This window comes from Cannabis sativa, chromosome 9 (assembly GCF_029168945.1).
Source record: "Cannabis sativa cultivar Pink pepper isolate KNU-18-1 chromosome 9, ASM2916894v1, whole genome shotgun sequence".
NCBI classification, from domain to species: Eukaryota; Viridiplantae; Streptophyta; class Magnoliopsida; order Rosales; family Cannabaceae; genus Cannabis; species Cannabis sativa.
The window spans coordinates 1,141,975-1,156,546 of NC_083609.1; the positions used below are offsets into that span (position 1 = coordinate 1,141,975).

The 14,572-nt window shown below is 33.1% G+C and overlaps 1 protein-coding gene across 1 annotated transcript; it reads right to left on the reverse strand.

The window, feature by feature from the left end:
* Positions 1 to 631: 631 nt before the first annotated feature.
* LOC115722352 (DNA repair protein RAD50) lies at positions 632 to 11,863 on the reverse strand. Its single transcript, XM_030651546.2, has 27 exons — positions 11,578 to 11,863; positions 11,375 to 11,461; positions 11,123 to 11,290; positions 9,325 to 9,500; positions 8,459 to 8,573; positions 7,718 to 7,946; positions 7,356 to 7,534; positions 7,109 to 7,279; positions 6,786 to 6,890; positions 6,580 to 6,687; positions 6,266 to 6,477; positions 6,063 to 6,155; positions 5,646 to 5,773; positions 5,229 to 5,343; positions 4,992 to 5,121; positions 4,593 to 4,802; positions 3,918 to 4,126; positions 3,595 to 3,796; positions 3,002 to 3,171; positions 2,602 to 2,926; positions 2,227 to 2,352; positions 2,093 to 2,145; positions 1,868 to 2,018; positions 1,590 to 1,652; positions 1,373 to 1,506; positions 1,161 to 1,289; positions 632 to 1,063 (listed from the first exon to the last, which is right to left on the reverse strand). The coding sequence occupies exons 1-27, from the start codon at positions 11,698 to 11,700 to the stop codon at positions 1,024 to 1,026; spliced, it is 3,951 nt and encodes a 1,316-aa protein (XP_030507406.2). The 5' UTR covers positions 11,701 to 11,863; the 3' UTR covers positions 632 to 1,023.
* Positions 11,864 to 14,572: the final 2,709 nt, after the last annotated feature.

The window sequence follows — 14,572 nt, forward strand, 5'->3', positions numbered from 1 at the left end:
AATTGTTGTTGATGTTTAACCTCAACAACACTAGTGAAAATTGCTTTGGAACACTATTGAAATTTTAAATTGGTTGAAAAGTTAAAAACACTAGCGACCAATTTGAAAATAGTGTAATCCAAGACAAAAATGCTTTCATTTCCAATTGAAATTTTAATAAACAAAATAAATATATTGTAATAGATTGGACATTCAACAAAAAAAATGCTATTTCTTTAGTGAAAAAATTGCAAATTTTGAAGTATTGAATCTAAAAACCAAAAGAGTGTTAATTACAATTTCTACATCCCAAATCATATGTTGATTATTTTTTATAGCAGTTTTCGTTATAATTACAATATTATCTCTATAATTTTTTAAAAATTCCAAAGAGTTTACAGTACAAAAAAACAGAGTTTCTAATATTCAAATTTACCACGCATGTTCAAAAAACTTCAAACATTTTTTCGACACCTTAAATTATTCGAAAATTTTCAAAAATTTACAAAAATGGTATTATAATTATAACGAACAATGCCATAAAAAAAATATTCTCGTAATAAGAGGTTGACAATAGCACTCCTTTATATTATAAATTGGTACATTTCTGTTCCAAACACTCTTAATTGGATGAATCATTTAACAATATTAATACCACAAATAACAAATTTCTTATTCTCTTAAAAAAAACATGAACAAAGCAAATGGTACTAAACACCTAATATCATCACTTTATATTTTTTACTAAAATCCAATAAAAATAGAATTAAAAAAAAAAAAAACTACATTGGAGTTGATAATGTCAAACTCTCAAGTGTTGTTTGCCAATAAATGAGGCAAAAAAAAAATCACAAACAAGATTATAAAACATTATATATATATATATATATTTATATATAAATGATTCATATCTGACCAATACAGTTTCTTAAACAATTAAAGACATGTAATATGGCACGAAAACTCACAAGGATATCTTTTGGCCATAGATTTTGGGTATGAGATACTCTGATTTTTCCTCCTTTTATGACAAGTTTTGGGACTTCAACCAAATATCTCCTGAGCTTCAATTATGCTATGTTGGCTGATAATTTAGGCCAAACAAATTAGATTGTATTAGTGGAAAAGAAAAATTCATTAAAGGGAAATTAAAATGAAAGAAAGATGAAGATAAGCCATACTGATCGTCCTTTGTGACTCGATAATACTTTTCTGCATGCTGTCTTTGCCCGATTAGTTGAGCAAAACGCTCGTCGTGAGTGATAACTATCAGCTGAAAATTCTCTTGGCCTCTCCTATCCTCCATAATTCTATAGGAAAAAAAGAAAGAGGGAAATGTAAGAAAAATGCAGGTCATGATCGAATTGTTAGATTTGTTTCGGTGTTGTCATACTTGAGGAGTGCTGTGGCAAGACTCTCGGCGTTTGGACCGTCCAAGTTTGTGGTCGGTTCATCTAATGCTAGTATTCCACAGTTCAGGCAAAACGTTTCGGCTAAAGCAAGCCTTATGATAAGAGATGCAAGGACCTGAAATAGAGGCAATGAGATAACCAGTCTATGAAATAACAGTATTAGTATAAAAACATGTGATAGGTATCGAAATCCCTCGCCTTCTGGCCAGCACTACATCTCCCTCTCATTTCTAATTCGGCATCACCGGTCTGCATAAGAACCTGTACAAAATGCAATTCATACAAAATTGAGAGAGTGAATAGGAAAAATGAATGAATTAAGGGCTTGTTTGGTATTAGGTCGTATTGTATAATAGGTATGTTAAAAGTGAATATCACGTATAGTTTTACATAAAATACAATTCAATATAATACTATACAATATAATACGGTATAATCCAACGTACCAAACGAACACTAAAAGAACCTGTACATACCCTATAGCTGTAAGAACGAGTCCCGGCACCTTCAGAATCAGAACGAATACTAATGTAATCTATATCTTGTCCCCTGTACGTTTGCTGCCATAACTCCCTTATAATTTTATTTATTTCCTCCATTTTCAATGTGTGGAAGCGCATGAGTGCCCTGAAAATATAGATTAAAGCATTCATACTCATAAAAAAATCAATAAAAACAAGATAAATGTTCAAGAATTTTACTTGTCGAGCGCATTGTAGTATCGGTCCAGATCCTTGTTTGCCATCTCACTTGTCTGTGATATAAGTTCCGTTAATAATACAACTGTATTAACTGATCAAAGAACAGTAAAAATACTAAAGAGTTGTTCTTCTACCTTAAGCTGTATTAACTGATCAAAGTACCGCTTGTCAATGTCCTTGTACTGCGAATGTTTTAGATCGACTTTGTTCTTTGAAATATTGCTCTCGTAAACAGACATCGTTCCTCGGCACCTATTTAACTACCACCACAAGACAGAATAATAAACAAAGGGCTTCATCCATGCCGGTAGAAGGCAAATATATCATAACAGGTTAACCGTTTCAGCACAATTATCGAGCGTTATCAGCAAAACTAAGAAATATATTGAAAGCTTGCGTTCAAGAAATATTATATTCTGCAGGCAATAAAGTGTTTGATGGTTTCTAATAGTTTCGAAGACTCGTAATTGATTAAGCTGACTTTACCAGTGAAGAATATTTAAACATACCTCTGAAAGAAGCCTCTCTCTTTCCCGCGAGAGCTTTACAAGCTCGCTTTCAAATGTGGATATGCCACCGACCCTTAGTACGTTCGCTTCTAGTGATTCAATCTCACGGGTAAGTTCATCTACTTCAGCCTTTGTCTTCCGGTAATTCAAGTTATCCTCAATATTACGTCGTAATTTATCTCTACTCCTGATTACATCTCTATTTCTTTCCAACTCAGACAAAATGTGTTGCTTCTTAGCCTCACATTTTTGAAGTTCTAGTTCCGAGAACGATAGCTTTTCTTGCAGTTCCTTCAGCTTCTCTCCTTTCTTCAAATCGTGAAATCTGGTTGACCAAAATCAATGATTAGAAAATCAATGGCACGGGAAAAACCAGACATATCAGATTCACAAAACTTACTCTTTTATTTTAAAAGCAACTTTCTGTATCGAATCAACCTCCTGCGCATAACTCATCTTTTGCTTAGATTGTTCCTCGTATTCAAGATTGAGTTTAGCTTTCAGTTCATTGTACTCGTTGAGTAATTTATCTTTCTCCCTTGATAGAGGACCAATTGTTTCTTTCAAATACTGGAATTTTCTCGGCCAAAACAAATATATATCAGTCGTCAGAGATTAAAATGAAAATCATACAGATTGACTTTTGTGTCAATGGCAGAAAGTTAATCATGAAAATAAGTTGAAGCCAATAAGTTCGCGGGCAATAAAGCTTCGTATAGCCTTAATTAGCTGTCTGCACAACCACCACCTGTTATTTCTCAAACACGATGTTCAAATCGAAACAAAACCTCGAAAAAGATATTTGGTAATTTATTTCTGTCTCATAGCTTCTTGACAACTTTTCTTTAGTTTTTTATTAGAGAAAGTTACCCGATACGTATGGGCACTGGGATATAAACTTGAAGTTTCATTACTCTGAGTAGAGAGAGCAATGCTTCACAACATTTATATTAAAATTAATAAATGAACAAATTTCAAGGCCTAAAGTAATACCTTTTCATCAAGTTCAACTTGACTTTTCTCCTCAACCAAACGCTCCAACTCTTCTTCTGCTTTTCTCACATCTCGAAATACATTATCTGCTTGGACTTTCTCCGCACATAGTGCATGCAATCGATCTTTTATGTTTGACATATCCTTTTCCATGTACCTTTGGTCATCCCTTAGCTTCTCCAATTCATTATGCAAGCTATCCCTGTTGCCACAGTAAGTATAAACCATATATATCAATGGGTAAATGTTTATATTTGCTAAGTGATCGAATATATTTACGACTAAACCAAATTACCAACAGGTGGAAAAACTAAATGGCATACTTTGTAATCTGTAAAGTATTTAGCTCCGACTGAATATCTTCCAAGGATTTTACTCCTTGCCCTCCGAAGCTAAGTTTATACTCTAAGTCATCAACTTGTTTCTGACAAGCTTGAATTTCTTGGAATAGCCGATCAGCAGCTTCAATGGGTTGAACCAAAACATCGATTGAATCTTTCTCAGATTTTATTTGAGCTAAAACAGCTAACAGCTGAAAAAGAAACTTGCAGTTATCAACAAGAGTTTAATTTCACCATGCTAAGTGCACATAAAGGAAGAAAAGATTAACTGAAAAATCAGGTTCAAATTATGTTTCAGATCAAATCACATGAGTAAATTATCATTAGCAATTTAGATGGTCAGTAAAGAATGTCTCAGATACTTTTCTCATGGACAAATACCTGATCTAAGAAACTTTATAGAGTAGAATACTATAAAAGGAAGAGATGTTAGGAAAAAGGGAAATTCGATTCTAAGGTGTGGTCTCTCTTATAAAGTAAAAAAGAAAACTTAGGAAGTTCTGTTTCACTCAAAAACCACAAGAGCGAATTGTCTTTCTCAATTCTGTTTGAATCAAAACATGAAAGCAACAAGAGTAGTCACGACGATTAAATAAATTGTAATTCTCTTATGCACGGTGTAGAAGTAATTATAGAGTTAAATGAGTTGATGTTTACATCATCAAGGGCTTGAGACTTCTGATCCAACTCTTCAGAATGCTTTTTTAATTCTCTTTCTGCATTTGGAATTGTCTCCTTGCCCATTTTAATATATTCTTCATAAGCCAACCGAAGCTTATCCAACTGCTGAAAAAGAGAGTCAGCATTTGATGACTCAACCGCCAGCACTTTCATATGCTCAGCTGAAGTAGAAGCCTTCACTCTTTGCTGCAACTCAGAAAAAAACAGAGCCAGTTAAGAATGAAATATAAAAAAAAAAACTCATGGATTATACATGGCTAAATGCCATTTTCACATGAGTTAAGCGTATTTATTGCAACCCTTACAACTGGTAAGAAAGTAAACTATTACATGTGCAGAAAGCCCTTAAAGTTTAAAATATCAGAAAATGCCAACCTTTTTAACAAACTCGTCTTCTTCCTCTGCAGAGAATGAACGCTCGCAGCAAGGGCAAACATGATGAGCGCGTGCAACTCTCTCAAAAGGATCAAACATTTGCCGCATACCATCAGCGATGTTGTATTTGCTACAATGAGAAAGATATCATATTAACACCTTTATATCAGAAGTACAGAGATGTGTACATCTTTGTAAAGATTCTCACAAATTATCAGCCTAAGTTAAAAAAGGAACCTTTTCTGGACATCCCTTTTCTCCTTAGCTGTCTCCAAGGCTTTGAGATAAGAATCAATGGTAGAATATTGTCGATCCAAGGCCTTGATTTTGGATTCGATGTATCTTTTCCTAGCTGCGGAAAAATCGTATAATGTATTAAGTATATTACTATTATTAGCAAGCACAAAATAGGAAAAAAGCCAATAAAAACAGTTTGACTAGACTAGTTAGTGGTGAAAATTTATACACGAGTAGAGAACTAATTTTCCATAGTTCTTCCTAGTCCAAACAAAGGTACTAATTTTCCATATTGAAACAGATCAGTATCAGATGCCTATAGAACAAAGATGTTGCTATACATATAGTTCGTGCAATTAGATTGTTTGTCGCAACAGACTCCAAAGATAAAACTTTTTACAGCATCAACAAACTTACATTCCATATCTTTACGAAGTTTGGAGATATTATTATTATCTTCTTGTATTTTCGTCTGCAACATTTTCACCTCTTGTTCTGCCTCATGAGATTTATTCTTCAAATCATCAAACTCCATGGTAACAGCCCTGTGGAAAAAACAGTATCAGCCAACCCGAGAGAAGTTTGCCAAAAGTGGAATAAAATAAAGCACAACCTATAATCCACCACACAACTTGATGCAAATAATAGCAAAATCAGCATTGTTAATCTGGACTTGGGATATTACAATAAACCAATATACAAATAAATACAATATATAAGGAGTTGACATGCATGCCCAGCAATGTAGTATGACTTTCCCAATGAGCATAAAGGCCAGTTTTAAATCAGTGAAAATTCTAATAGATACTAAAACTATAAAGAGATTTGAACAACCTCACAGCTTGAGTTATTTCCCTTTTCAAGTCCTTGTCTAGAGGAAGCCTTCCTTTTAGTACTCCTCTTATCTTTTCTCTATGATCATCAATTCTGAAGAGAGAGAGAGAGAGAAGGAGAGAGAGAAGAAAAACGCTATCAGTTGCAAGAAGGACAGAAGAAAATGAGCTCATCATAAAAAGCACATAAAAAAACTGACTGACATCTTTCTATGCTTTCGTTTTTGACTCTCCAGTTCTGACTTCTTCAAAGACAATTTTACTCTTTCATCAGAATCACCAACCATGATATCTTTTTCTTGAGTAAGAGCCTTAATCTTCTGCTCTATAGAATATAATTCAGTTTGCTTCTGAGTTATATTTGATTCAAAGTCTCTTTCAGCAATAAGATTCTTTTTCCTTTCCATCTCTGTTCTCTAACGGAAGAAAAGAGGAAACAAAAACTCAGCACAGATTATTTGTTCAAATAAACGAGAAAATGAATCCTACCAATAATCACTAAGAATAGTCATTCTCACCATGTTTTTTTCTCTTTCATTAATGTGAGAAATATCAACATTTGAAATTTGAAGTTCTAATGAATTACGCTCATTTTCCTTGTCTTCAATACGTTTCCGAAGGCCACTCTGCATAAATCACAAATATTGGAACACTAAGAATTAAGAATAAGTAAAAAGAGCATGTGACCTTACAAAGTTAGATAGCACACAGCCAAAACACAAACCTTTAAATCTACTTTAGCCTGCCTTTGAACATCAGCAGTAGTCCACTGATCATTTGCCACCATGTAGCGATCCCAGGCTGTCTTTAGCTCAATTTCATTTGATTTCTGAAATATAAGTTTGTAGGAAAATGTTCTTATTGAGAGAAAGATGTCTTGACTTAGAATATTTAGAGAGTTTCAACATTTATTTGAAACAAAATATTTCAATTTAAACTAATAGGTTGTTAAGAATCGAAAACATGTAGCAGCTACACAGAAGTTTTCGAAATTAAACAAAATCTCACTGTAATAGAAATGAAAAAACTTCATTTAAAAAAAATCACCTTCTTATCCTGCAAATCCTTTTCAAGATCTGGTAGCCTTAATATTATTCTTTTTGTGAAGCTTAAAGCATCGTCATTGCTAAAGGGAGAACTTGGAAGAGGACCTAGATTATGCGATGTGAAAATGTTTCGTATAGCAGAATCTCGTTCATTTTTCAAAGACAAGTTAACCTGAAAAGAGAGTTTAAGCTTAAACAAGGCACATTTCACTAAAAAATAAATACAAAACTAAATTCAAAAGGCTTACTTCAGCTTCAGTTTGAAGCTTGCTGATCTCTTTGAAACAGTCATCAGTTGTCTTTCTTAGAAAAGAACTTTTAGTTTCTTGGTCAGTCAATTCTCTTTCCAACTTGCTAATTTTAGATTCTAGTTCTGCAACTTTCTCTTCAAACTTAGTCTTCCATTCCTTTAATTCTTCATCAGTGTCTGCTCGATAAATCACGTCATAATGAAAAGATTCTTAAAGATTCCAAAAGAAAACACTAAAATGTGTAATGGAAATTACAAAAGTTGAACAATGATGGCAATAACAATAATAAAAAAATAAACCAAGCATAATATAACGAAAAATACGAGAAAAATCTTAAAACTTCTGCTAAATGTATGAACCTTCATTCTCCTCTTCAAGAGCTGCATACTGCTTCTGTTGTTCCTTAAACAAAGTGCTTCTTTCAGCAGTCTTAGTTGATATTTGATCTTGCAACTTCCTCAGGTCTTTCAGCGTTACTTCAGCATGGTGAATTTTAGCATCCACGTCCTGGATACTTGTTTCGAACTCCTGTATCTGACTTTTTAAAGATTCTGTTCTACTCTGATCATGAGCAATGCCTTCACGAAGCTATAGACAATAAAAAAGCCCATATGAGAAAAAGTAAAAAATCAGTTGTTCTCAGCCAAGATTCTGGGAGATAATTAAGGGGAAAACCAAACCCCAGCATGAAGCTTTCTCTGTGATTTCTAGGATATCATTCAATAGAAGTGCTAATTGTAGAATGCTCTCTTCTCGGGCTTATCATAAAACACTTAGAGCTAGCAAATTCATTTCTTTACTTCTGAGTCTCTAAGCATCCATGGCTGAATGGCGAAAGTGCCCACCCACGTAAATTAGTTTTGCTAGAATAAAACTATTTTCATGTCTAAAATATATATGTACCTATTTCTACGAGAACATATGCCCTTTAGAGACTTCATGTATAAGAAAAAATGACTCAATAGGCTTAATTTTTACTCTGTGAGAACTAGTTGAGAAGTCCAAATTTCAAAAGGATCATATGAAAAAAGTGAAAGATTACTAAAAACTATAAATATCTCACAAATTATCAATACAAAATGGAAAATGGAAAAAAGGACCTTATATGCAGCATCTTTCAGTGTTTGTAGATTCTCCAATTTCAGCTTGTAGGTCTTTATCTCCTGATTTTGATCCTTGTGAAGTTTCTTTAAGACCTCCAATGCTTTTGTATATCTTATTAACAGTGTATTGAGACATATTTGAAACACCAAAATCAACATGTGGAACAAAAGCGTAAGCACTAAATAGTGAAAAAAAAACAAAAGAAGTTTGACAAATATATTAATGTTTTGTTCATAAAAGGATGATACAAAGTTTAAATGTAAACTTATTATATTACTCCATGTTAAATAGTTTAGAGGGCATTTATGCGAAAAAAAAAATTGTTCTCTCATCCTTCCATTTTTGGAGGGATAAATTTTGATCGATTAGAAGGGAGACCTCATCCCTCCACCCCTCATTTCCCTCCCACTTTCCTTCTTTGCCAAACTATGGATTTTTGCTTTCCTTCTGCTCTTTCCCTCCTACTCATCTCCATTCTTCCAAAATACAGAAACTACTTAAACCCCTAAACTGATGCAGACTACTAACAACAGCTACTCGTACAAGCCATAGAACAAATATCAGAATATGGGTATGTGTGCGATTTCAAAAAATGGGACAATAAAATAGGGATGTATCCAACCTAAAAATAACAGAATAAAACATAATGTCATAACTTATACAAATAATAAATAATAACTTAAGGAAAGAATTTTCTAGGTCTAGGAAAGACAACTAATGAGAATCTTGCTATGATACAAGATTCTTTATTTTTTAAATAAATAAATAATCTGGTATTAAAACTAGATTCTTACAACAATAATCAAATTTTCTATTTAGGAGATGAGTCCACAGAATGACACGCATATAGGGATAATTGTACCTGGTAGCAGAGAATATGTCATCAAATTTTTTCTTTAGAGTAGACGGGTCTTGCAAAGGCCAGTTAGCTTCATCTTGATGTACAAATATAACATTTTCCAGAATTGCCTTGGATACACCCATTAGAGCAGGGATTTCTCGATCCATATCAGCACATCTATAGCTGAGGCAAACTTTCTGCAGTTCAGAAACAAAGATAAGAAATAAAAAACTGTTATCGATACTAAGTACATATACATATATATATAAATGCAATATTGCAAATTATTTGAAAATAAATTTGAATGTTATATTTATACATTGATTCTACATCTGCAAATACTAAAAGTCGCATGTTAAGAAAGTGTAAACAATCTAATTCATATACTTAATGAAAAAAAGTCATTTCCATAATGAAATAAAAAGCACATAATCCATTTTTTTAAGTAGTTTACAGTTACAGCTTGCTCTAAGGCCATCAAGACCTTATAAGGCCCACTATTCAGATTAAAGATTAACAAAGTATCTCACAATCTAGGAGTAAGATTTTTGTTGAGCTTTTACCCAAGACAAGTGTAGTTCAAATGGTTAGGCATGTGGTACGCTTTAACAAGGTTGAAGGTTCAAGTCCCTCCTCTCGGGTATCTACAAAGCAATTGATGTAGATTTCCGATCCCAAAACATTATAGGATTAGGAAGGGAGCCTAGCCTAGTATTAAAATAAAAATAAGGCCTAACTTGGACATACACAAAATCGCCAATCTCATAAGTCACATCTCAGCGTTTAGAATAAGCAAATTCAGCCAACAAGTACGAAGAGGCCTAAAAGTCTCCCTATGCTCTTAAAAGTAATTCCAAAGTTTTACTCCTTATTACCTTCTGTTCTAAGAAGATGGTTTTTATCTTCTTGCTGCTACTATGAGTGAAAAAAATATCCTATGAGACCAATAATTAACATAGCTTACAGGCTGTAACTATATTTACACTACAACAAGCAAAATAACACACCCAATCTCACACTCAAATATAGCATTCCGTGCCTTCATTTTTCATTACACATAGTTAGTAGTCTTACTTATGCTACGGCTATAATATAATAGCATTCCATGTACACAAGGACATTCATGCATATTTAACAAACAAATCAATCACTTCCCCGTTATGAGAAAAAGCCTCTCCTTGGTCTCATACATGCATGGTAGTTGTTTGATGAATGGAATGATACTTGTAAAGTTGTAGTAGAACAATATATTCCATTCAACTAAATCGAAAACCCATAATGGGTTGGCAATTGAATTCTCCAAATGCAGAGTTGAATCTCATTCTCCAGTTAAAACACAATTCCAAGCCACAAACAACAACTATAACAACAAAATCAACAAATAAAGAAAGAAATAGACTAAATAAAAAACTATATATTCCATTCTACTAAAGCAAAAACCCACAATAGGTTGGCAATTGACTTCTCCAAATGCAAAGTTAAACACAATTCCAAGCCACAACAACAACTAGAACAACAAAATCAACACATAAAGAAAGAAATAAACTAGGGGGCGTTTGGACGGAGGTAATGAACTGGAATGGAAGCAATTTTCATTTCATTCCTTTGTTTGGTTACATATTAAAGTATTATAATGGCATTCCTTTCCACCATTCCAATTCATCATTCATCAATTTTTTTTTTATACATTTTAAATTTTATTCCATTCCATTTCTATTCCTATTTCCACCAGTTCTTATTTCTATTCTTATGTTTCTATTCCTCCCAACCAAAAGCCACCTAAATTCTGTAAAAGGATAAAGAAAGCAAAGGTATATACCTCTCCAGTATGAGGATTCAAAGTCTGAAGCACACTCTCAATAGCTTTAAACTCCATCTTCGATGCTTTCTGAGTCAACTGAAAGGACCTAATACATACAACATCTTTAGCCGCTGCCGTCTTAAATCGAAGCTTTATTTGCCCCTTCGTCTCAGTTTCTCCCGCAACCTACAACCTCACGATTCTTACTTGTTTGGTCAAATAATTAATCAACCCAAATTTATAGAGAGAGAGAGAGAGAGAGAGAGAGACCTTAGGGTCATGAATGAAACTGTGACCAGACCTCGCATTGGGAGGCAATTCACCAGTGCAAGAGAGCTTCAAGCACTCGATAATCGTCTGAACCAATACAACAAACAAACAAAACAGTGAGGTCATATATACACATATATTTATATATATAGATATACATATATATATATAGAGAGAGAGAGAGAGAGAGAGAGAGAATATACAGTTTTTCCAGCACCGTTGGAGCCGACGATGAGAGTCAAAGGCTTGAAGAAGGTGATGACATGCTTGTTTTCGGGGTCAAAGCTCCGAATTCCTTTGATGAGCATTTTATCTACTGTACTCATTTTCGCTTTTCTTCTTTTTCTTCTTCTTCTTCTTCTTCGTGTTGTGTTCTAATGCGATATGGAGAAATGGAAGGAATGGATTGCCATGGCTGATGGTGTTAATGGAGTTTCAAAGGAAGAAGAAGAAGAGTGATCAGTGAAAAGGGCGGGACTCCATTGTTATGATGAAAAGACCTTGATAAATAAGGCCCCCTTAAAAGGAAGTGGAATTTTTTTATAGAATTGTTTTCAAATATACCAAAAACAAAATGGTATTTTTCATACACATCAAAAAAAAAAAAAATACGGCAATTTTGTAAGAAATATTTGTGGGGAAAGGTTAGGAAATTTGGCATTGTGAAATAGTAAAATTTGTAAAATAACCTTACTTAATTTACTCTAAATGATCATGATGGTCGCAAATTGTAAATCTATGGTTGTTTATAGCTATTGTGACAGTCAGTAGTCCCGTGATCCGTAAGAGAAAATACCGAGTAAGTTGTGCAATCTCACATCGCCTGAGAAAAGTCAAGTGTGATGATTGTAGGTATGGGACTACAAAGTTGAAGAGGGCTGGATTGATTGGTATTACCTATATCAACAAGGTGCATCTTGTTTTTCGGTAGCCCATCACGAAAGAACTCCAAGGTTAAGCGTGCTTGACCTAGGGCAATTTCAGGATGGGTGACATCTTGGGAAGTTTTCCAAGAAGCGTGCGAGTGAGAACAAAGCACGCTGAAAACACTCGTGTTAGTCTGTAGGGTCAGTCGTCAATACAGGAAACAGCCAGAATGACATACTCGTGTATAAGAGTCATTCATTTTTTGGGTGTAAGGGCCCAATGAAGACTTGAAGCGGGGACGTTACAATTATACTGTGTAATTCATGATCGTTTTTCACGACTATATAAGGTTATTTTGCTAATAATTTTTTAAAAGTTATTTTGTTAATTAAAATTTTTATAAAGATTGTTTTGACAAAATACTCTGAAAGGTTGGGGTAGGCTTACTACTTTAGATGCTTTTAGTTGTTATGTGTTTTGCACTTGGCTACTTAGCGTTTTATGGTGGGCATAGTAACTGGTACATCTGAGGTGCTTCTCTTCATGATCTTTTTGTATTAGGGAAAGGTCCCTTGAATGCTCTAGCGCCCATGCTAGATTTGGACCGAACGGTCTCGTGATGTTTTGAACTTAGCTCACGTACTGCTTTAGTGGGCGAACAACCTAACTCTTAAAACTTTTTACTTCCTGTTTATTTTTGTTTTCTCCTTTCAGACGAAAACCCCAACTTTCTCTCGTGCTCCCTCTTCTTTTTTTGTTTTTGTTTACATTGTGTCAATATTATAATGTCTTACTTTGACATGTGTTATTTATTCTCATCCATCACATTTAAGATATGTAAATCTTCTATCTTGGACATATAAGTATTTCATCTTGGAAGTAAGCATTCTAATCTAAGATGTGTTAGTTATCTCATCTAAGAGTAAGTTATCCCACTAAGAATGTTTAAGTCATTCTTATTAGTAGGGCTGTACAAAAATTTTCGTAAACCGTCCAACCCGAATAACCCGACTAAACCAAACCGACAAAACCGAAAAAAAATACAAACCGACATAACTTGACAAAATTCTAAACCGCCCAATCTGTAAATTGGGCGGGTTGAATTTTGACCCAAACCGCCCAATGAACCCGCCCAAACCGATTTAACCCGATTAAGAGTTTTTTTTTTTTTTTTTTTTTATATATATATATTATATTATATAATATATAATAATATATAATATATATTAAAAAAAACCCAATCCCTAAATTGAATTTAGATTTGGAATATTATGTATTTAATGTTATTAATTTTTATTTTAGTTGAATACGAAAAAAAAAAAAAAAAAAATCCTAATTCGGTTTGGGCGGGTTAACCCGCCCAACCCGTCGGTCGGGTCCAGAATTTTTTTTTTTTTAAATTGGGCAGTTTGCATGCAGAATTTTATAACCCGATCTTTATGTCGGTTTGGAAAATATATAGTATAAACCGACCGATGTACAGCCCTACTTATTAGAGTGTAAGTCATCTCATCAAATATGTATTAGTCATTTTATCTAATATATGTAAGTCATCTCATTAGATATGTATTAGTTACCCTATCCTATATTTGTAAATTAAGGTTGAACGTTGAACCCACTCTAAATAGGTTCACGGGCATAATAACCTTAAACATTCTAATTTAACTATAAAATTACATAATCTTAGATTTTATCATTAAATTACTATTTATTAAATCATTTTTTTGTCTGGACTCTCAAATCACACTAGAGTAATCCTATATCAATCTTCCATCACAAAATTATTTGTAAACAACAAGCAAATGCAACCAAAAAGGTAATTTTTACAATTATTTCCAAAATTTTAAGATAACATTTAAAATTGTTTGTAATTTTTATTTGTACTGAATTGGGATCTTTGGTAGTGCTAGTTTACTTTCTAGTTTTACTGATACCTTCCGAATTTATGTTCATAGTCATAAATTAGTAGTGCATTCACTCAAGATGGACATTAAACTATTTTAAATAATTCTCCATCATTTTTTCTTGGTGTATTCATTCTTATTATTTTTTTAATGAAAGTTATGTTCATTATTAAAAAAAACATTTAAGAAGAAAATAATTCACTAAAGTAAAATTGTATATATATCAAAATTTAAATGGCAAAATTTGTTATGTGTCTTTTCAAATGTATGTCTTCAACATGTAATGTGAAAAAATAATACCGTAATACATGAGTGAGTATGATATACACTACAAATAAAAAACGAAAATTTTAATTTAATTGGGAGAAATTCTTCTTTGTTTAATAACTAATATATATCATTTGACTCTCAATAATAAAATTGTTTA

Excerpts from the sequence above, each read along its gene's own strand:
- LOC115722352 (XM_030651546.2), bottom strand. The coding sequence starts at position 11,700 with ATGAGTACAGTAGATAAAATGCTCATCAAAGGAATTCGGAGCTTTGAC. Across the intron at positions 9,501-11,122 it reads TGAATCCTCATACTGGAGAG|AAAGTTTGCCTCAGCTATAG; the intron begins GTATATACCTTT and ends TCTGAACTGCAG. Across the intron at positions 7,947-8,458 it reads TGAAAGATGCTGCATATAAG|CTTCGTGAAGGCATTGCTCA; the intron begins GTCCTTTTTTCC and ends TATTGTCTATAG.